The sequence below is a fragment of the Hippoglossus stenolepis genome, chromosome 18 (genome assembly GCF_022539355.2).
Source record: "Hippoglossus stenolepis isolate QCI-W04-F060 chromosome 18, HSTE1.2, whole genome shotgun sequence".
Taxonomy (NCBI): Eukaryota; Metazoa; Chordata; class Actinopteri; order Pleuronectiformes; family Pleuronectidae; genus Hippoglossus; species Hippoglossus stenolepis.
In genome coordinates, this window is record NC_061500.1 from 429,844 (window position 1) to 452,756 (window position 22,913).

General features: G+C 43.0%; 2 protein-coding genes across 6 annotated transcripts; both read left to right on the forward strand.

The window, feature by feature from the left end:
• Positions 1-280: 280 nt before the first annotated feature.
• Positions 281-6,160, forward strand: dcp2 (decapping mRNA 2). 2 transcript variants are annotated; one of them, XM_035185205.2, is made up of 11 exons: positions 281-699; positions 2,208-2,359; positions 2,466-2,593; positions 2,763-2,861; positions 2,949-3,101; positions 3,191-3,303; positions 3,869-3,973; positions 4,187-4,310; positions 4,644-4,745; positions 4,965-5,016; positions 5,219-6,160. In XM_035185205.2, exons 1-11 carry the CDS (start codon positions 632-634, stop codon positions 5,335-5,337), a joined length of 1,215 nt encoding a protein of 404 aa, XP_035041096.1. In that variant the 5' UTR covers positions 281-631; the 3' UTR covers positions 5,338-6,160. The 2 variants fall into 2 exon arrangements, with proteins under 2 accessions (XP_035041096.1, XP_035041097.1); XM_035185206.2 differs by having other exon boundaries at positions 300-699; positions 4,187-4,295.
• A 986-nt stretch (positions 6,161-7,146) lies between these two features.
• On the forward strand, positions 7,147-22,491 carry LOC118126046 (3'-5' RNA helicase YTHDC2). Of its 4 annotated transcripts, none has more exons than XM_047344490.1 (28): positions 7,147-7,231; positions 8,521-8,644; positions 8,808-8,898; positions 9,075-9,271; positions 10,394-10,596; positions 10,686-10,852; positions 11,653-11,755; positions 11,968-12,124; positions 12,295-12,387; positions 12,493-12,632; positions 13,188-13,323; positions 13,604-13,730; positions 14,196-14,261; positions 14,466-14,644; positions 14,759-14,855; positions 15,054-15,141; positions 15,926-16,000; positions 16,088-16,170; positions 16,324-16,429; positions 16,920-17,036; positions 17,562-17,834; positions 18,133-18,259; positions 18,670-18,866; positions 19,388-19,568; positions 20,224-20,327; positions 20,708-20,827; positions 21,197-21,348; positions 22,203-22,491. In XM_047344490.1, the coding sequence occupies exons 2-28, from the start codon at positions 8,527-8,529 to the stop codon at positions 22,279-22,281; spliced, it is 3,576 nt and encodes a 1,191-aa protein (XP_047200446.1). In that variant the 5' UTR covers positions 7,147-7,231; positions 8,521-8,526; the 3' UTR covers positions 22,282-22,491. The 4 variants fall into 4 exon arrangements, with proteins under 4 accessions (XP_047200446.1, XP_047200448.1, XP_047200447.1 ...); XM_047344492.1 differs by having other exon boundaries at positions 21,197-21,355; positions 22,203-22,290; XM_035185197.2 differs by lacking the exon at positions 7,147-7,231 and adding an exon at positions 7,310-7,364.
• Positions 22,492-22,913: the final 422 nt, after the last annotated feature.

The window sequence follows — 22,913 nt, forward strand, 5'->3', positions numbered from 1 at the left end:
ATTTTTATAATTCAGTTTACATCAGCCCGCCCACACTGACCAACTAGCGCCTCCAGCAAGTGACAGACGGACAAAAGAGCCAATAGCGTTTCGTCTGGTCAAAGCTCAGCCTGTGATTGGACGTTTAATTTCCAGTTGTAAATAACATGAAACTGTGGGAAATCGTAACTTCACCGCAGGAAACAGTTCACATGATCTAAACTGCAGCTCCGTCACTTCCTCCCAAGTTCAAAGTGTCAGAGTCAGTCGAAGTAAAAACACATTGAATCGGTTCACCGGCAGTTTCCTCCTCGTGTCCCCGGTTTAACGACTTCTCTGTGTTACTCTCGGTTAACCGTTTATATCATACACAAGTGCTCGTTTCTCCCCTCCACGCTGTGGACCGTGAACGCAGCACGAACAGCCGACCCTGAAGTTGACGAGAAGAAGAAGAACAAGAAGAGGAGGAGGAAGAGGAAGAAGAAGAGTAAGACGAAGAGTTTCAGTCATCTCGCTGCGGAGCTGTGGACAGACCTGGTTTTACATCTGGATAATGTGGAGCTGTGGACGAAACAACATGAGCGGACACACACGGAAGTAGCTTCCCGCTCCCCTGCCTTCATCTCCGGCGTGTCTGAGAGACTCCGTCGGGATGTTTTCAACCAACATGGAAACCAAGAGAGTGGAGATCCCCTCCGGTGTCCTGGACGATCTCTGCAGGTAACACCGACGGCCACCGACGCTCACCGACACGGTCTCTTCATGAAGACTTTTACTGTGGAGCAGAAAGTCAGCAGCGTTGTTGTTGTTGTTAGCTCAAGTTAGCTTAGCTTAGCTGCTGTTACACAATGTCTGTAGTTGTTGTTGTTAGCTTAGCTGCTGTTACACAGTGTCTGTAGTTGTTTTTGTTAGCTTACCTGCTGTTACACATTGTCTGTAGTTGTTTTGTTAGCTTAGGTGCTGTTACACATTGTCTGTAGTTGTTGTTGTTAGCTTAGGTGCTGTTACATAGTGTCTGTAGTTGTTAGCTTAGCTGCTGTTACACAGTGTCTGTAGTTGTTGTTGTTAGCTTACCTGCTGTTACATAGTGTCTGTAGTTGTTAGCTTAGCTGCTGTTACATAGTGTCTGTAGTTGTTAGCTTAGCTGCTGTTACACAGTGTCTGTAGTTGTTGTTGGTAGCTTAGCTGCTGTTACAGTGTCTGTAGTTGTTGTTGTTAGCTTAGCTGCTGTTACACAGTGTCTGTAGTTGTTGTTGGTAGCTTATTAGCTGTTACACTAGTCTGTAGTTGTGTGGTTGTTGTTGTTAGTGTCTGTAGTTGTCTGTGATTGGGTCCAGCCTCCTGGCATGTTAACTCCCTCTATCTCTTGCTGCTGTCACACAGTGTCTGTAGTTGTTGTTGTTAGCTCAGCTGCTGTCACACAGTGTCTGTAGTTGTTGTTGTTAGCTCAGCTGCTGTCACACAGTGTCTGTAGTTGTCTGTAGTTGTCTGTGATTGGCTCTAGCCTCCTGGCATGTTAACCCCTGTCTCTCTTGCTGCTGTCCCACAGTGTCTGTAGTTGTCTGTAGTTGTCTGTAGTTGTCTGTGATTGGCTCTAGCCTCCTGGCATGTTAACCCCCTGTCTCTCTTGCTGCTGTCCCACAGTGTCTGTAGTTGTCTGTAGTTGTCTGTAGTTGTCTGTGATGGCTCCAGCCTCTGCATGTTAACCCCCTGTCTCTCTTGCTGCTGTCCCACAGTGTCTTTAGTTGTCTGTAGTTGTCTGTAGTTGTCTGTAGTGGTCTGTGATGGGCTCAGCCTCCTACAGTTAACCCGGTCCAGCCTCCTGCATGTTAACCCCTGTCTCTCTTGCTGCTGTCCCACAGTGTCTGTAGTTGTCTGTAGTGGTCTGTGATGGGCTCTAGCCTCCTGGCATGTTAACCCCCTGTCTCTCTTGCTGCTGTCCCACAGTGTCTTTAGTTGTCTGTAGTTGTCTGTAGTTGTCTGTAGTGGTCTGTGATGGGCTCCAGCCTCCCTACATGTTAACCCCCTGTCTCTCTGGCTGCTGTCCCACAGTGTCTGTAGTTGTCTGTAGTGGTCTGTGATGGGCTCCAGCCTCCCTGCATGTTAACCCCTGTCTCTCTGGCTGCTGTCTCACAGTGTCTGTAGTGTCTGTAGTTGTCTGTAGTGGTCTGTGATGGGCTCCAGCCTCCCTGCATGTTAACCCCTGTCTCCACTGTCCCGTGCTGCAGCCGCTTCATCCTGCACATCCCCAGCGAGGAGAGGGACAACGCCATCCGGGTGTGCTTCCAGATCGAGCTGGCCCACTGGTTCTACCTGGACTTCTGCATGCAGAACACTCCAGGAGCTCCTCACTGTGGCATCAGGGACTTCGCCAAGGCTGATATCTTGACATGTGAATGATGATGTTAATGCAGTGGCAGCTCTTCAGGCTCTTCAGGCTCTTCAGGCTCTTCTTGGTTCAGTTATTTTCCTTGACAGCTGCGAACTTTTCCATCACTGTCCGTTTCTATTGCCTCATGGAGAGGATGTGCAGAAGGTCCTGGAACAGTGGAAGGAGTACAAGATGGGCGTTCCTACCTATGGAGCCATCATTTTAGATGAATCTTTAGAAAACGTGAGTTGTATTTGCACACTCATACCTGACATAATAAAATAATAACAATGTTCTACGTTCAGAGAGACTCCTGATAGTTTTATTGTGAAGGTGCTTCACTAGTGTTCAGCTGGTGCTGTTGTATAAAACCTCCCACATGCTGAGGCTTCCTGCTGCATCTTCTCTTCAGGTTCTTCTTGTTCAGGGATACCTTGCCAAGTCGGGCTGGGGCTTTCCAAAAGGCAAAGTGAATGAGGATGAAGCTCCTCACGACTGTGCTGTGCGCGAGGTAAGCTCCGTGTTCTTTTCTTCACATGAAAGCACTGAAAGTTGTGTATAATCAGTACTTTTAGTTCAAAGTTCTGTGGTTCTCCAGGTGATGGAGGAGACAAGCTTCGACATCAAGAATCGAATCTGCAAAGACGCGTACATCGAGCAGAAAATCACTGACCAGCTGGTGAGGCTCTACATTATACCAGGAGTGTCCAAGGATACGAAGTTCAACCCCAAAACAAGGAAAGAGATCAGGGTAGGAACCCTTCACTCAGACCGTCGCTTTACAGCTTTTCTTGGCCGACACAAATGTTTCACGATCTTCTTCGTTCTTCTTTCTTGTAGAACATCGAGTGGTTCCCTATCGAGAAGCTGCCCTGTCACAGGAATGACATGACCCCAAAGTCTAAACTGGGACTTGCCCCCAACAGGTTCTTCATGGCCATTCCTTTCATACGGTGCGTTTGTTGAAGGACGAACATTTTAATTGTGAATAAAGTAACAACAGTGTCGACCTCGTATCAAATTGTGCCTCTTATAGACATTTAGAAAGAAAATATATAGATATAAATATTATTTAGACCTACAGATTTATTTTATTCTATTTTATTAACTACTGTTTATTACTTACTTATTGACTTTCTCTGAATTGTTTTCGCTTTAATACGTTTCACCTCTTTCTTTGTACTTCCTGCTCTGATAGTTTTTCTAATCGTTTTATTTGAACATTCATTTTTTTTAGCTGCCTTTTGTGTTTCCTCATTTCAAATGAATAAGATTTACGACAGCGTTTCTTCACCTCCTGTTTATAGTATTTTGCTGTGTGCATGAAGTGAGTGGTTTTCATTGCTTTTTTATCTATAGCACACTTTGCATTACATTATTTATGTATTGATAGATTCATATCATGTTTGCTCCTTCTATACAAAGATAAATGTAGAAATAACAATGTGTGGCTGCCTTGGTTTCATCACAGTAGTGGATTAGAATTGATGACACACTTCCTACTTCCTGTCTGTACAGACCCCTGCGAGAATGGATCAGCCGGCTGAAAGGCGAGTCGACAGACAGCGACGAGGACTTCACCAACAACAGCAGCACTCCAGGCAAACCTTCAGACAACGTTCGGTAAAAAACACTTCTTCAATTCTCAGTAGATAGAAAGAACTTCATGAGAACTGGTGAACTGGGAGTGACCCTTGTTAGAAATCCACCACATATGAAAACCACTGTTGCTAATTTGCTAAGCACAACACACAAGGAGCGGGGGGGTTCACCAACCGTCGACCGTCCATCCCGTACAATAGAAAGTATCAACGTTGTTATTTTATCTTCTTTTAGGTCAAAATCCCGCCACCTCACTGGTACCTATGTATTTCCTGGAAACAGCTGGACTAAACACGTGTCGCAGAAGGCTGCGGGCCAGCTGAGCCAGTACGAGCCGAACCAGGTCAGAGAAGACCGGGTACACACACTGTGCACTTCTGTTCTGTGGTTGGTATATACTGGTCTTAAAGGGTTCTGATGAAATGGTCTGGTATATTTACTAGGCATTTGCATTCAAGTGTAGGAGTTTACAACAAGCAGCAGTAAAATGTTATTAATGAGTTCATCGATGCATAAACTCTTAATTTAAAAGGTCATATGATGCTTCATACTTTGCCCTTGACCTCTAATCCATTTGTTCCTAAATGTTTATAAACCATCCAAAAACATTTTTCTAACCAAAAAAAGAAAGCATCTGACCTGAAGCAGAATGACCGAGAGCTGCTCCTCACTTCTCTTCTTTATTCTGTAGAACCCAACCTTAAAGAGCAATGGGAAGAAATGTCAGGACTCTTTCGTGAAGAAAGGAGCCAATGACAATGGAGCGAGCAACCAGCAGGTGAAAACCATATTAGTAAGTACGAAACTATGTTGGACTCAGTTTTTAGTGAGTGTAGAGAGAACGTAAGATTCTGAGATTTCAAGAATAAAGTTCAAATAAAGAAATGTTTATTTCTGCCAGTGGATCTTCGACCATTTTTCAAACCCCTGTATGTAGAATTAGTAAATTATTGTCTTTGATACATAAGTTATTGTTAAAAACAAGCAGTGAACTCTTATATTATTTCTACAGAAGGACGATAAAAGACTTCAACCCAGACGACTGCAAGACAGTTTTGAGAGAGGTATGATTTACACAGTTGCTCTGACTGACTATGAATCTAACATTTATTAACTCAATTAAACTATCTACTGATCCACTCGATCCGATAATGTGACAACATTATGTTCATACTTGGATTGTGTTGGAAAAGTGGAAAATGTTTTACTGGTTCCAGATCAGCAGAATCCCTGTTGTGGTTATTTTTAAAACATTTCTTTTCACAGACGGGTCTGAGTGCAGCTCCATCGGCCACAGCAGAGACTCGGAGCAACTGCTGTCGTCCAAGACTTTCCTCAACTTCAGATTCGACAGAGAAGCCATCATGAAATGTTTTGACTACTGACATGATGACGCATTGTGCCACTCCTGCAACAACATCCAAATATGGCCTCGCTGTTAATGACGAGAAACACAGCAAACCACCATGAAAACGTCCTCTTCTCTCATGCTCATCGAAAACGAGAACTAAAATCCAGACACAATTTTAATGCTAAAAGGAGCATTTTGGTGGTTTTTTCATTGTCAGGATCATCACACAACCAATTTAAGAATGGAAAATAGAAAATCCCTTTCACGTTCAATTCAATGGCTGTGGCAGTGTAGCACACAGAAACATATTCTTTCTCATTCTGGCATTGAAATTTTAATTTCTCACAAATCATATTCACAAAAGACAAAAATGCATTTCAATTTGCGTCAGTAGATACATTTTAATATAGTCAGCCACGAACTTCTGTACATTGTTGTAGATGTTTGCCTCAATTTGACCCACTTGTGTTTGCCAGATTTTTAGCAGTCATGTTAAATCAATAATGTCCTGCACAGGTTTAGGTGTTTAAATACCTGTTAAGTTTTATTAGAGAAGTTCTCGATTGCGTTCTTCATGACCCACTTGTGCCACAGAGTTGAGTCCGCATGAAAACATTCAGACTCTTGACAGAGGACCACAACTGTGAAGTTATTCACATATTGACCTGAAAACATGAGCAAAGGTCATTTTTCATACAATAATGAACTGTTTCCGAAGTTTGTAAAGTTCGACCCACAGTCTAAGTATCTACATGTGAGTCTGGATGTGAGTTTGTTATTATTGACTGTACAGATGCTGATCTCCAGTTGTCCTCACTGATGTTATGACTGTGAATAAAGTAAAGTCTGTTTTTTCACTCTTGACAGTTGACTCTTAACTAGATTAACTAGTTGAAGATAATACTTCAGTCTCTGTTCCCCTGGAGAATGCCTTGATAACGCTGCGTCAATAGGAACTTTAGTGTATTATGGTTTGTTAATGTGTTACAGGAACATGATCCTGAAGAGACGTCTGAATCCATCATGAAGTTCTGCTTCTATTGATCTGACTCTTATTTAAAATCGCTCTGTAGATCTAAAACGTGTGTAAGAAAACTTAGAAGTGATCTAGAGGAAGAGAAATTCTTTAGTCTGGAATTGAAAGAATCAAGTACAACGTAGTGTTTACAAGCTGTGTTACATAATAAATATACAGTACTAGTTTACTATACCAACATATATACTATGTTAGGTTGAACATTGTTATCTGAAGGTGGTAAATTGTCTTTGGCTCCAAAGAAAAACTAGATAGATTACAAATGAAAACGCTTGTAAAACACTGAATCTGCAGAGCAGTAGCCAACTAACTAAATACTAAGTGATCATTGAATAGTTAAGTGTCTGTCCAGGAAGGAAAGGGTGCTCTGCTCACAACTGCATATACTGAACACTTTTATTTTGAAGGCTGGACGCTCAGCTAACTAACAATCATCCAAACATCTGTATGATGGATATTTATCTGCTAATGTTACAGATGTTGGTTTGATGACACTAAACGTGTGAAGTTATTTTGATGCGAAAGTGTAAAATCATGATTGGTGTCATACATCTAATTAACGCTGTTGTCACAAATACAGTGAAGATGTTTATGTTCAATATTAGCGAACAAAAAATGTCTCTTCACGTTTTATCAGGATCTTTGATTGTGAAGGAGAAAAACCGGATTTAAGTCCGTGGTTGGCGCCACTCACTGCGCGCGTGCTCGGAGAAGGTGCGGGTAAAGCGGTGAAGAAGCGGGTGAAGAAGCGGGTAAGAAAGCGGGTAGAAGCGGGTGAAGAAGCGGGTGGAAAAGCGGGTGAAGAACCGGGTAAAGAAGCGGGTGAAGAACCGGGTAAAGAACCGGGTGAAGAAGCGGGTGTGTCTCCGTGGAGAAGCGGGTGGAGAACTGGGTAAAGAAGCGGGTAAAGAAGCGGGTGTGTCTCCGTGGAGAAGCGGGTAAGAAAGCGGGTAAAGAAGCGGGTAAAGAAGCGGGTGTGTCTCCGTGGAGAACCGGGATACTGGGAGAGGGGGTGAGGTGACTGGGTGAGAATCGCTCCGGCTGTTCGCTCTGCAGGAGCTGTTCATTTATCTGCCGCTCGGCTAACGGTGACTTAGCCGAGGCTAGCTGTCATTTAGCCGAGGCTAGCTGTCATTTAGCCGAGGCTAGCTGTCATTTAGCCGAGGCTAACTAATTTAGCCGAGGCTAACTAATTTAGCCGAGGCTAGCTGTCATTTAGCCGAGGCTAGCTGTCATTTAGCCGAGCCTAACTAATTTAGCCGAGGATAGCTGTCATCTTCCAGCCCTTGAGGCTAACTGTCATTTCAGCCACTGAGGCTAGCTGTCATTTAGCCGAGGCTAGCTGTCATTTAGCCGAGGCTAGCTGTCATTTAGCCGAGGCTAACTAATTTAGCCGAGGCTAGCTGTAATTTAGCCGAGGCTAGCTGTGACTTAGCTCATCTGGTAGCCGTAGAAACACAAGTAGCCCTTGAAGCTAATGCAGGTCAGGGGAAGCTTGTTGTCCAGCGGCCTGTGAGCGTTTAAACATCCATAACTTCTATTGATTATTACATGTTTTAAATCGGTCATCAGGTTAAATCTGTGTTTAATCTCTTCTGTGCTGAGATTCCCGCTCTAACCAGCCGTGGTGACGTATGGACTCAAGATGGCGGCGGGACTGCTCGTTACGTCATTACTGTTTAATGACTGTTCTCTCTTGTTCTCACAAAGTGGTGGAAACATTTCTCCAGGAACTTAACCAGCATCGGACACAAGTTAATGTAGCGGCTCGTACACTTACCAGCAGGTCAGCGGTTTGATCCCCATGTCCGCCTGCCGAAGTGTCCTTGGGCAAGTGACTGTTTATGAATGTTTGTGCTGTGTGAATCACTTGAGTGATTAATAGGGTACGAAACAGCACTATATACATATATTTATAATTTATATATATAATCCATTTAACACCCAGCTACATTGGCCCCTGATCTAAACCAGCTCTCGATGTTCGACCTGAACCTGGAACATTAAAAAGGTGAAAAGTGAGAACCATGGTGGATTATCATTGCTGTGGCTTCTCCTCTTTGCAACAGGCCATTGACGAGGGCACACAGTTCTACCATGAAGGCATACAACAGAGATCGGTTGTGTTATTGTGAGAAGTACATTTGAGCTGTGATAAGATTAAGTGTTGTTGTGTTGCAGTGCATCATGTCGACGAACGCCACAAGCCAGAGCCCGCCACCCCGAGATGAAGTTCACGTCAACGAGGAAGTGGAGATAGCAGTTAACTTCTGTCTGGAGAGGTTTCAGTTCAGTGAAGAGAGAGGTATCAACTGTTATTGTTCACTTTATATCAAAGAACAAAACCTGATTTATTTAAATCAGGTGACGTACCTCTGTTAGTGATGTCATTCTGTCATGCTCACGTCTCGTCCCAGTGTGAGGCGTTATAGAGTGTCATCCTATTTCTCCTTTCCCTGACCAATCAGAGGTGGACCTTCCCTCCTGCTTCTCCGGTACTGAGAGGGCTTATATTCATCGAGTGGCCCAGTCCCTGGGTTTCCTTTCTAAGAGCAAAGGGTAAGTTCCTCCACCAGCCGAAAAAACACTGAACGACTAAAAATGACCCGAGTCTCTTGTGTTTAAACAACAAGTTTCTGCTTCCTCAGCAACAGTTTTTGTCACGTGCTAAGTACACAGTCAAGTGAGTTCCAACAAGTTAATTAAGGGAAGACATTTTTCTGTTTCTCTTTTAGGAAAGGACTCCATCGCTTCATCACCCTCTGGAAGAAGGATGGATCAGATAAAGCTCCTTCTGTCATGCCGCTCATTATCTCCCAGAAGTCCCTATGTGTCATCAACTCTCTGATTCAGAAATTTCCCATCAGCCACAAGGGCCGCACCGATGTGCAGCACACTGACAAAAGTGGCATGTGCAGGCCTGCTCAGCGCTGTGAGTTTCACTGAGCAGTTTGTTGCACTAAAGAGCTTTCTGCACTAAGCTGATTTCTTAATGTCATGCAAACATGAAACCTGGTTTCTGAGGTAGGAGGTCAGAGAAATCCAATTCCCCAAAGTAGATTTTTCCCCGGGGCATGCAGATTTCTCTGGCACAAGCATCACATCGTATTTGAGAATTATGTATCTGCAATTATACGATACAATAAGGAAAATTATGAGATTTCAGTTATCAGGTATCGCTCAATGACTAAGAAAACCGCAGAGCATGTGTGTGTGTCCCTCTGTTAAAATGTGTCTCATAAACTCCAGAACGAACCAAAGTAAACCTAAGCACAGCACTGGTCCCAAATACCTCTGGCCAGAGACGGTGTTCACTGTCAACGTGCAAAGTAAGCGCAGGTCAGCGGGGGAGGGAGGACGTGCGGCAGGGTAATGCAGCACAGTACAAGGACACCAGATGTGCAATGTGCGCCTGCCCCCATCCAGAAACAGCAGTGGCAACCATCCTGCAGCGGCGGGGCAGTATTGTTTGGTACCTACGGTACTGTAAAAAAGGAGTTCCGTGACATTTTTAGAATTTGGCATCGACTTGGTACCGAAGTATCGGTTCTCGTGACATCCCTACTCTGGAGGTACGGGCAGCCTGGTGCTGAATTCCTCTCTGAGGGATTTACCAGAATAATAAAGCATAGAGAGACAGAGAGCAATATCCCATCCCTTCTGCAAAGTTGCCCTCTTACTGACCACACTGGAATTAAGAGATGAATAATAGCCTGAAGAACAAACTGCTACAACAATACATGCATTCTACACTAAGCATTATTTTGGAGCACTTGTGGTTTTGTATTTATATTTTATGGTCGGTTCCACAGTGGTATCAGGAAAAAAATCAATAACACGACAGCAGCGTTTTCAATCTTTTAAAATCAATGAGCCAAAACAAGTCCTGTGAATGAAACAAAAACGACTCACTGTTCACATTTCCATTCTTGCATATTTGTACACAGTGATGTCAATTCACTTAGTCACACCATGCCCCTACTCCTCTGCATTCAAGATGCAAGGTCTACTGTGTTTCAGGCCATGTCAAATTCTTCTTCTTATCTTTCCTCAGACAACAGCGGTGACAGATACAAGCCACTTGGATGCTTAGACAACAGCGCTCCCTTTGTGCCTCCAAGGAGGAATCCATCTGAGCTGGACCGTTTCCGACGTTCCCTACCGATTCATGAATCCCAGGAGGACATCGTCCAGCTCGTCAGAGCAAACAGGGTGGTGCTAGTGGTGGGAGAGACTGGCTCCGGAAAAACTACACAGGTGGGTTTGTTCGACAGACAGGCAATCCTGCAACTACCGGACAAATTAATATGAAAGCTGGTTCCGTTTGACCACTGTTCATTGTGCAGATCCCGCAGATGCTGCTGGATGATTGCAGCATGAACATAGAGCCCTGCAGGATCCTCTGCACTCAGCCCAGGTGGCTGGCCGTCCTGGTTGTGGCTGAACGAGTGGCGAAGGAGAGAGGGGAGAGTGTGGGCCAGACCGTGGGTTATCATATCAGACTGGAGTGCAGGTAGATGAGACAAGAATCTGTTATCTGTGATAGAAGGACAAACCGACACTTCTCATCTCAACTAACTACACCCAGATCAATTGATGGACAAACATGGGACGTTGAAGGACAAGTGTCCTAAAAAATGTCAGGAGATGAAATAACTGGATTTGAAAGCATGAACATGTCGTAGCAGCGGACACTAATGCATTCTACACAGCCGACACGTTGACACTTTAATAGATCAAAGTTATGTCGAACTTGAGTATTTTTTTAAATTAAATGTCTTGACTGTACAAGATGTTTTCTAAACAGCTAATAGAAGTAAGTAAGTAAAGATCCTCCCACTATCCAGAAATGAAACTAAAATATCTGGGATATGAATGCTGACATCATTTGAAGCCAGAGTCTTTACAGTAGTGATCGTGGAGTAGATTCTTGGTATCGAAGTCCCACCGATACACATATTTCACCAACCGCCATGTGGTCTCAGCTGTCAATCATGACGTCTTAGCCTGTTTTCATATATCAAATAACCAATATCACAAACATGAACATACATCATACATAATCTATGGTATGTGATATATGTGCTCTCCTGTCTAAATTAAGCTGTATGAAACAATGCATTTCTTCAACAGCAATGCATGTCTCAATTGGGCTTGTGACGTGATTCTTGCATCTCGTCACTATGTAACTTAAATTTCCTGAATTATAATTTATGACAAACTTTCCAATCTAAAAGTTATGAGCTTGTGTAAAACAGTTTTGTTACTTATTATTCTGAAAGTGACTCTTTACCGTTGACTTTGAACCCTTAGACACTGTCCAATGACACTGCTGACCTTCTGCACCAATGAAGTGCTACTCAAGACATTGATGGCTGGAGAAGACTGCCTCAAAAATGTGACACACGTCATTGTGGTGAGCATCAAGACTTGAATATACAAGACATATAGAGTCAGACGTCTCTAACACCACTTTATGAAACATAGCTATTGAAGTAGGGATTGTTCTTTGAAGACTATCTAAACTTTGAAGCCTTCTTATCTTGTGTCATTCCTATCTCCCAGTTAAGACTTACGGACTCACGGATCGAACACATAGTGTTAAAGTGATTTGCTGTGTTTAAATAGGACGAGGTGAATGAGCGTGATGGTCTGACTGACGTCCTGCTCACAAAGATGCAGAGTGTGCTTCAGAATATCCCAACACTGAAACTGATCCTGTCCACTGCAGCTCTGGATGTCGACCTGTTCTCCCAGTACTTTGGCCGCTGCCCTGTTATCCACCGTAAGTTACACTAACTAACTAATTTCTCTGATTGAACGAACACTCGTATCAGGTGACTTACAGGTTATCTGGTCTGTGAGCTATGAGCGACGACTCCAGACTTTTATTACAGAAGTGTGTTATGACGGAGAGGCTGTATCTCTTTATTAAAGTACGTTTTTTTCATCTAGTCAAAGGACAACAGTTGGAAGTGCAGGAACTTTTCCTGGAAGACGTTCTGAAGCTGACGGGCTTCAGGAAAAACAAGCTTGAGACACAGAGAAGTACGAGGCTGTTACTCTATTATTCCACCGAGTCAGACTGAATGAACAATTAAAGAAATGTCTTGATCTCATATATCTGTGTGTATGTCATGCTCTGGTTGTCAGAGGAGAAGCAGCAGACATGTTTGACCAAGTGGTGTAAGTTAGTGGAGACCAGGAAGAAACCGAGGAGCCCTGAGTCTTTCCCAGGCTTCGTTCAGGACCACAGACCCCTGGACAGAGAGGACGCCACCGCCACCAAGCCGGTAAACACACACAGTGTAGCCAATCATAGGTTGTCTACCTGAACTACCTGACTTCTTTTTCGATTTTTATTCCCGGAGCTGATGGTGGAAATAGCTAACGAGTGAGGCATCTTGCTTCGATTAAACATTTTTTATCAGTGTGTGCCTAGAGGTTTGTATCTTTTCGAGCCTCGTGATTTGTGCTTTCAAAAGTATTTTAGACCGTTGCTGGTATTAAAAATATATAATTTACAAAGCAAGCTTTTCAATTAAAAAATCAGACTACAACCGTCAGTTTATAACAGTGGTCACTGATCTCCACATTGATTTGATCAGTGCGGCTCCCCCTGGCAGCACTAAGGAGCATTACTCCGCTGGTCAACAAGACTCTGCTCCTCTGATGTTTTCTAATCATCACACTTAGAACTGATCTTCATAGTTGAAATGGTTGAAACATCTTGTTTTCTTCTAAACATCTTGTTTCTTAAAGGTTCTCAGGTCTGTGTGGTGATTGTGTGGCGTGGACGTGTGTGATGTGAAACCTGACAGAGCTCAGTGTGTGATTCTGTGTTGTAGAGACAGAAAGACTGTGAACAGCTGGAGCCAGGCCTGGTGAAGCAGATGGACTCCTGCCTCTTCAACATTTTCTACAGTCAAGACCAGGACTCTTTCAGTCAGCTCTACAACCTCATCCTCTCCGAAAATGTTAACGGTATGATTCTCAGAGTCAGTGTCTGCTCTTATTCACCGTGGCTGTTGATCATTTTATCCATTTATCCTGCTCTTGAAAGCTGTTTTTCTGTTTCATGATGAAACAAACAAGATATGTTGTGTTAATCAGTGAGTTTTAGAAGTGTTGGTGGGTGTACTTTATACTTTAACAAATTATCTGCAAACTAGTGATCCTGTAAAGATGAATATCGTGAAGCAGGTACAGAGGATGGATAATGCATTAGAATACGAAGCCTTGAAATGTTAATTCTTGTAAGTAGTGGACTACAGGCACAGTGAGTTGGGGGCCACAGCTCTGATGATGGCATCAAGTAGAGGATTCATGAAGCAGATGGAGCAGCTGCTCATCATGGGAGCTGACATCAACGTGAAGGCGTCTAATGGATGGTAGGACATCCGTCAGGATACAGTCATTCTTCTATTTGTTTTATATGTTTATTTCATCCTTGAACCTTCAGCTAGGGCTGTGACGATAACCACATTACTGTGGTCATGTGATGCCTACCGCGGGATTGAGCTCATTACTGTCGTCACAGTAGGCTGATGAATGCGCTGCTCTGAAGAAAGATTTAACTCATTAAAGAAAAGTGTCCATCATTATGTGATGATCAGTGTTGATATTGTGGCGTCATTTCAAACAAATCAGTGTTTAAAGTGTCGCGGGTCAGAGACTGCTGTTACCTTTCCCTCAAGGCCAATGATCTGAATATCTTTAATTTATTCACGGGGGTGTTTGTTGCTCTATTACCACGGTGAGAAAATATCCACACCGTCACAGCCCGAGCTGCAGGACACGAGCACTGGGGATGTAATGAGAAAGTAATGAGCCACATTGCTTTGGTCTCGTTTCAGGACAGCCTTAGACTTTGCCCAACAGTTTGAACACACAGATGCTGTGGATCTGCTCAAATGCTCCATGTGAGTGTAATGTCCACCTCAGAGGAGGAGTTAACTGTGTGTAAGTGTTTATGTGGGAGCTTTTTGTGTAGAGATGCTTCAATCACTCTCTGGAAGTTATTGTTCCATTAAGAAGCATTTAATATTCTTTATGCCTGAGATTTTTCCGGATGTAAATATGTATGTACAGTCATTTCAGTCATGTCGGTTGCTGTTCCTGTGCAGTCCTTTGAGGGAGGAGAGCACCCTGGATGAGTCCACTGGGGGGCAGTGTGTCACTGCAGAGATGAGCACTGAAGAGCACGAGCTGCTTCGACTGTACCAGCAGAGCTGTGGTGATGAGTGGGTGGACCTGGACCTGATCATGGATCTGCTGCACTACATCTGCTCCACCACCTGTGACGGTGAGATCCTCAACTCATCTGGAGCAGCGTATTACACGTGTCACAGACAGATTTCACTGTATGGGTGACATTGGGGCATTTTTAAGACAGTAACTTTTATCTATCTGTCTTCAGGTGATGTCCTGATTTTTCTTCCTGGACACGATGAGATAGTTGGTCTCTGCTACCGCATCCTGCACGACGATAAGCGATTCTCCAGCCACTCTGAGAGGTACATCTTTTAACTGTACATGCAGTGATGATCTATGGATGTAAACCATAGACTGTATTAAGATGGACAATATGACTGGACTCATTCCTCGATTTATCTTGCTTTTAATAAACACTGTATTTTTTTATCATGGGCAGTTTGTGACGGTTGATTGTGTTGAGCGTAGTGTGTCTCTGACGGACGTGTGTTGTGTCTCAGGTTCCAGATCTTCACTCCACATTCAGAAGTTCAGACTCTGGAGCACAGGAAACTGTTGAGTGCCTCTCTGCCTGGTGTCAGAAAGATAGTGAGTCTGTGATGTCACAGGTAGCACTGACTTTTTCATGAATGATTTCAGTCCACAGCTCCCATTGTAACTTTTATCGTAGCTTTTTCCACTTTAATTTAAAAAAAACAAACGTTGCTTGTTGAGATGCTCAAAGACATTTTCCTTCAGTCTCCAGCAGTTTCTTGACACTTGTCCTAACAGGTTAACTGTCCATTGTCTCCACATCAACCTCTCCAGCCTTTGATCACATTCACTTTGCTCAGTGGCTAATAAGGTTTTTTCACACTATGAAAAGTATTTATCCCAAATTCATTTATTTTACTAACTTGCTCAGAAAGAAGCTGCTGAAATGTGATTTAAAAATGTCACATAAAAATAATAATATTACATATAAGTTATTATTTGATTGAATAAAAACGGTTTGAGACATCATGATTGACAGCTGAGACTGACTTGTGATTGGTCGAGCCCATGTATCGGCGGAACCTCGATATCGTTGCTCCACTCCACGATCACTACTGGACAGACGCTCACTGCAAATGACATCATCGGTGCGAGATGGCAGCGTTTGTATCTGAGATATTTTAGCTTCTTGTCTGGACAGTGGTAGGAAGTTCTTTGTTATTTTAAGTCTATGGTCAGTGCACAGTTGACATTCGTACGGTCCAATATGCCAGAACACAGGTGCTCAGATCTGCTGCTGTTTATTGTACATGAATGGATGATGTGTTTTTTACAGTAAACTTGATGTCAATGAATTTGCTGTAAAACTTGATAAAAACTGGTTATTTTATCCACTCAGATCCTCTCCACTCATGATGCTGAGACGAGCATCAACGGTGTGGTATTTGTCATTGATACAGGGTTGGTCAAAGAGGTACAGTCCTGAAGAGTTGAATTTATTATGAAAGTGGAACAAACGTGTGTTTAGTAATTAACCAATGATTTGTATTCCCTGTTGTAGAAGTGCTTTGACAGCGTCAGTCGTTTATCCACTTTAAAGACGGTTTGGATTTCCAAAGCCAGCGCTTTGCAAAGGAAGGGAAGGTAATTTAAATAATGTGCAAATCCTGTTTACTTTCTTTTTTATCTTAACAATTGACTCTTTAATTACCTGCTGCTGTTAATTTCATTGTTCACCTACTGATAAAATCTCACGTTTGAATCATGTGAAGTACTGAGCGTGTGCCGTGTCCACAGAGCTGGATGCAGCCGACCAGGGACTTGCTTCCACCTCTTCAGTCGAATCCGGTTCAACAACATGCTGAGTTTCCAGGTTCCACAGCTGCTGCAGATGCCTCTGCAGGTAGACACACACGTTGCAACTTTCATCCAATTTAGTGGGACTAGTTCAAAATACCATAGGAATAATTCACCGAAGAGATTATTTGAAGTTAAAGGAGTAATAAAGCCCAGTCTGCTGTGATTGGTCAACTCTTTCCGGGGCATGTAGGAAATGTCGACCTCTGCTATCGCTGTACGTGGTTAACGGCCAGTCTGGCACGAACAAATGAAAACAAGTTTGTGTTTTATCAGGTTTTATAGACACAACCTGTTACATCGGGAATCACTTGCTTCTAATCATGTTTTACAGAAAATTAAACATTTTAAAATGTAAGTGTTTTATCATTTAATATAAAGCGTTGTAAATATAACTGTGTTTTAGCGGCAGCACGGTTTCCCGGCCCAGTCTGTGTCTGTCTTGCTTTGAATTTAGCAGGAAGAGAAAGAATAATAGCTGAGTGCTACTTAAACACGCAGCACTGATACTGCGATAATATGTCCATGTGTTTAAGGAACTGTGTCTGCAGACCAAGCTGCTCGCTCCCTCCTGTCCAGTGGCTGATTTCTTGTCCAGAGCTCCACAGCCTCCGCCTGCACATGTAATCACAGAGGCTGTGAGCATGCTTGAGGTATCAAGTACTAACAAATCCTACGGTAACCTAAGTATGATGTCTGACACAAATCACTACACGATTTTATTTTTCTGAGTGACAGCCGACGCCTGGTAACGAATAACGTTAATTTTTGACATGTGCAAACAGCAGCATAAACAATAGAACATGAGGATTCACATACACATCATCTCACACCTGCAGCTGCTGCTGTGAACGGACTAAAACAGACCAACAGGCCTGCCTCCCCATTGACAGCCTGTCAAAACGTCCATAAGATTTTCACCATCTGCAGGAGGACTCATTTATGTTGGCTTTTAATTTGGTACTGCTCAGTTTCATCTGTTTCGTCCGTATCCATAAAGCGTCAGAAGACGTTCACAAATACGAAATATATAAACACAGAGTATGGACAGACGACAATGTTACAGTTAATCAGTCTGAAGTATTACGTTTGGTTAACGGCTGAAGGGTTAATTATAAGCATCTCTGAATCTCACCTCCACATACATTATTCCAGCAGTAAGGCATCTCTCTCCTCAGGTTACAGGTGCTATGGACCAGAATGAAGACCTGACTGATTTGGGCTACCACTTGGCCGAACTAACCATAGAGCCCCACCTGGGGAAGATGGTGCTGAGTGCCATGGTGCTCAAGTGTCTGGACCCCATTCTAACCATTGCTTGTATGCTGGCTTATAGTGACCCCTTCGTCCTTCCTGCGCAGGGCTCTCAGAAAAGAGCTGCTCTGATCGCCCGCAGACATTTTTCATCCTGTAGCGTGAGCGACCACATGGCCTTGCTCACTGCCTTCCAGGTAGGTTTTCCTCTGCACCTGCGTCCATTCCTGTCTCGTCCACATGATGTCTCAGGAACGCCTTTGGGGAATTTCTTCAAATTTGGCTCAAACCATCACTTGTAATCAAGGATGAACTTTTAACAGATTGTCTACAACTGGCCATATTTGAGTTAAATGGCATTATGAGGAATGTTCTTTCACAAAACAAATTGTTAATGAGTGAGTTTTAATCATGACACAGACAAGATACAGTCAAGTTCCCTTGTCCAAGTCCTAAGCATGTTTTTCCTCACATTTGTTGTGTGTTTGCTGTCAGGCTTGGCAGAGGGCTTGCTCTAACGGCAGTGAGAGATCCTTCTGTAAGAAACACTTCCTGTCCCACTCGACAATGGAAAAGATACATGGCATAAGGATACAGCTGCTCGCACAGCTCCGTGCTATGGGTCAGTTGTTCTTGGTGGTAATCTTTTGTTGTGTCCTTATCACATTTCCAGGTCAAAGTATCCTATATTTAAGGAGACGTATTCTGCTTATCTTCAGGTCGGTTTTAAAACTCTCTTTAAGGCCCCCCCTTCCGATAAAGCACAGTCTGCTCTGATTGGCTAGTTGGCCAAGTCTGTTGTGATTGGACAACTACTTGAGCGCATGTAGGAAATGTTGGCCTCCACACTCAATTGACCTGGCTTTGTTTTGGGTCAGACTAGCTGCTAGGTGTGCATAACGCACAAAAGACAACAATGCCAGGGTCTTTTCTTTTCTTATATATCTCCTTTAATAGAATCCCTCAACATCCATAATTGTCTAAAGAAATAAATAAAACAAACAACTTTGAAATGTCATGTTTGTTCCCCAGGTTTTGTGCAGGCCCATGGAAGCAGTGACATTGTTGAATTGAATCATAATTCAGAGAACTGGGCTGTGGTGAAGGCAGCGCTGGTGGCTGGCATGTATCCAAACGTGATCCACATCGACCAGGAGACCTCGCTGATCTCGAGTAACAAGAAACAGATCCACTTTCATCCCTCTTCCGTCCTGAACCAGTTCAAGGAGGTACAAATAACCTCAAACTTTTAAAGTCCCCCTCCAGGGAGAAAAAAGTTTTTAAACATGTTGACATGTGCCTGTTATATGATGAAAGATATATTTTGAGCAACATAACCAGTCAACACTATGGCTGAGTATTTCCAACAAAAGGATCCAAACAGCCTGATGTCACAAACCTTTGAAACCAATCCTGTCACGTGTGGGTGGGGCTCACTGGCTGTGGTTTAATACATTTCGTAATAAATGTGATTTTAAAACCTTAATGTGTTCTATCAAAGTACAGTCACACATTTAGGTGCCTAGTATCTCTTAAAGCACCTTTATTATCTTAAAAACCACATATTCTATCTAAGCCTAGCCCTAGACAGTGATGATTACCCATCAGCTCAATAACTCCTTAGCCCGTCCAGCTGGATGGCCGTGGCTGATGGATTTAAAAAGTCTACTTTAAGTGGTAGAATCAGATTTAAAGTCTGTTTTTACTTTGTATCAAAGTTTAATTTATTTTGTGTCTTTTTGCTGTTTAGAAAACCTCATCCAAATCGGGCGAGGCTCTTCCCACCGAGTGGTTAATCTGTGATGAGATACGTCGAGGAGAAAAGGTGGCCAGTGTCCGCTGCTGCTCCCTGGTGACGTCCATCAGCGTGGCCCTTTTTGGAGGTTGTGCCTCTTTCCCCCTGGAGGAGCACACTGTGCCGGGAGCAGCTGGTGAATAAATGAAAACATTGTTTGTAAAGATTTTACAATCAATGTGAATTTAACTAAAATTACAAGTCATCAGTAAACATTTTCTAGATCTAAAATGATATGTACATCATTAGTAAGATCCCATCCCAGCAACATGTGCTAAGTACTGAATAAACAAACTGAAAACTTTTGAATACAGTTATGTCTGTAAATTAAGCCATAGAAACCTTGTCCTTAATTCGATGAGTGTTGAGACGACGTTGACCCTGTGACCTGAGTTCACTTCTCTTTTTAGTTCTAAGTTTCTTTCATAGACTGTAAATAAAGAAGGACGGCGTGTTTCCACTTCCTCCAGCTTTACAAACATGAAGCTAAAATATCTTGGATACCACGTGCTGCCATCTTGTACTTTGGATGTCATTTGGAGTCTGTGCAGTAGTGATCACGGAGTGGAGCCGTGATAATGAGGTCCCGCCCATATGTCCGTCTTTATTTACATTCTATGATTTCAACCCCTGACGACATCTAGGTTTGGACATTGCAACAGTTTTTCAGTCTTATTTTCTGGGAATTTGAGGAATTAGTGTTTTGGGATTAGTGTCTTTTATTAGCAGTGACCAGTGGTTTATGATTGGAGCTGATTTGGAAGTCGGTCTGATTCAGTCTTTGTTTTCAGCTTCTTCTCTGTCAGACCGTCCACAGGATGACAGTGACAGCGGGTCAGAGGACGTCGCTGAGGTCAAGGTAGATGACTGGCTCGCCTTCCAGTGTGAGTCAGAGGTGAGAGAACATCACAGTCGACGCTCACCGTCCCTTCAGCCATTTAAATCTCAAACCTTAAGAGAGGTGCTGGAAGTTGTTGACCAATCACAGCAGATTGAGCCACCTGGCCAATCAGAGCAGAGAGGGCTTTATCAGAAGGTCTTAAATAGATTGGAGTGTAAAACCAAGTGTTTAAGACAGAGGCTGAAAAGAGGAGTTGCAGCTATGGAAAGTTCTCACTTTTCTTCGCTGATATTGTTGCTCTTTTGTTCTGTTGTTTCTTTCTCGCTCATTCTGACCCGTTGCTCTCGTGTTTATTTCCATCTTTTCTTCTTGATGTTTTGTGCTGAATCTTTTCTCTCACGTGTTCTGTCTGGTGTCATGCGTGATGTAATCAGGGAGCCAGAATGGTCCTTAAACTGAGGGAGATGTGGCAAAATCTTTTCACTTGGAGGACCAGCTTTCCTTCAAAGCCCTACAACCAGAAGGAGCAGACCATCCTGAAGACCCTGATTTCTGTATGTCACGTTCCTTTTTCTACCTGGATTCTTGTCTTGTCTTGAACTTGACATTGGAATGTGTGTTTGACAGGTACCAGCTGAGGAGTGAGTCATGTCATGAGTTTTATCTGTGTGCTTAACTTCACGTAATCGTCCTAGGTTTGCGCAGTATTACATTTACAGTTGGTTCATGTGCACTTGAGCCACCTGAAGTTGCTTTGCCTCTCTGGTGAACAGACGGCCTGTTTTCTAGTCTGTCAACAACTCTTAAAGTGCTGTACATCTAACTCACACATTCACACTGTGATGACACAGCAGGAGCAGTTAGTTCATTATGTGGCTGTTTACATGACATGAATCACTGGAGTTCAAACCAATGTCCCTCAGGTGCTCACAGAGGAGGAGCAGAGAGCAGGCCTGCAGCAGCCTTCAGGGATTGGCCAGCGGCCCCGGACCACTAAACCAGGGGAGTGGCTCCAGGCCTCTGCGAAGAACTCCAAGTACAGCCCCCAGCAACCCACCAGCACCGGCCGTGACAAGTAAAAAGTAGTCTCACAACATGTTGATCATAGTGTTTAACTGAAGAATCACATGAAAGGACAAATATACCTTCTCTCTTCTTTTAGTTTGAACTCCTTCAGTCATAGAGTCGAGTCTGTAGAACAACACGGAAAGACTGAGTTCTGTGTTAATCCCAAAGTGGAAAGACAACTTCACAACAACCTTTTCACCTAAATCATAAAAAACAAAGGAGGTAGATGAGAAAAAAGTCAAATGAACAGACAGAGATTCAAGATGTTTATTTTAAACAAGTAAAAAACTTTTGCCTGGAAGCCTAATTGCAGCAAAAATTAAGTTGTTAATAAAGTAATAAAAGACATCACAGTAATAATATTCTGATTAATTTACAATAATAGAACAATGTAAATACAAAATATATACTAGAATATCCACAAGGCCCGACAGTCTCCTAGTGAAACCACATTTAAATTAACTAGATCCAGATTTTTATTTGGACACTTATAAATATCTAAATATGTCTGATTTATTTCATTAAGATCCATGAATTATTCTCTGAGGAATAAAGGAAAATGTTGAAAAACATTCTATCTCACAATGTTAAAGAAAGAGATTAATAATTCCTGGATCTGCACCTGGATCTGCCAGCAGAGGGCAGGAGGGAGAACAGGCTGCGGTGGAAACGGACAGAAATAATACAAATTAAAAATCATATGAAATCAAAGACTGAGAAGAGGTCAGGTGGATATTGTTTGTGAAGAATAAAGAGTGCCCTCTACAGGTCCACGCTGATGGTGAGTGTTGTGTTGGAGGAATTTAACTTACTCTTTCCTTTTTCACTTCTCCCTCATATCACTGCGTCTTCTCCCCTCAGGTCTCATGAAGATCCGCTCTCTGAGCACCTCTGGGCCTCCTGCTCTGTGAAGTACGACAGTCCCTCCAACGCCACCTGAGACAGGGCCACTGTAACTCTGCTAGAGTGATGCATTGTGGGTTGTACGTTGTGTTCTAGCTGTTGAGTGTTTTAAGTCTGAAATGAGTTTTTCTTTTGTTAAACAGTTTTACAAGTGTTTGTTTGATCCAGTTTCAGCTGCAGGAGTTTCTGAAGGCTGCTGTTTGATGTTGTGCCTCTGAAGAGGAAATAAACTCAAGAGTGAAAACGACTTCTCAACGTCTCCTCGCGTCTTTTCTTCAGAAACAATCCAGAGAAAATCTGTGAGTTCCACAGTTCAATCAATTCAAATTAAAGGTCAATTCATAAAAGTTGTACTGTGATAATAATAATCGGCCAGTAGCCCCTCAGAGATCCATCCAGAGTCTGGGACATGTACTTTAAGAAGTACTTTACAAGTACTTTAAGATGATTCTACTCTTTTCACTAAGATAATATTTAGACTCAAATATAACGGAGCGTTTTTATATTGTTTTTAGTGAAGTGAAACTTTTCTTCCTCGGTGGTTTTCACCTGAGCGTATGAATGGATGCGTGTTGCCATGGACACGCTGCTCAGTGCCACTGCCGCGCCAGGAACTAATTTCACGACCTGATTGGCTCCTGCTCTCTCACCAGACATCGTACATGTCTC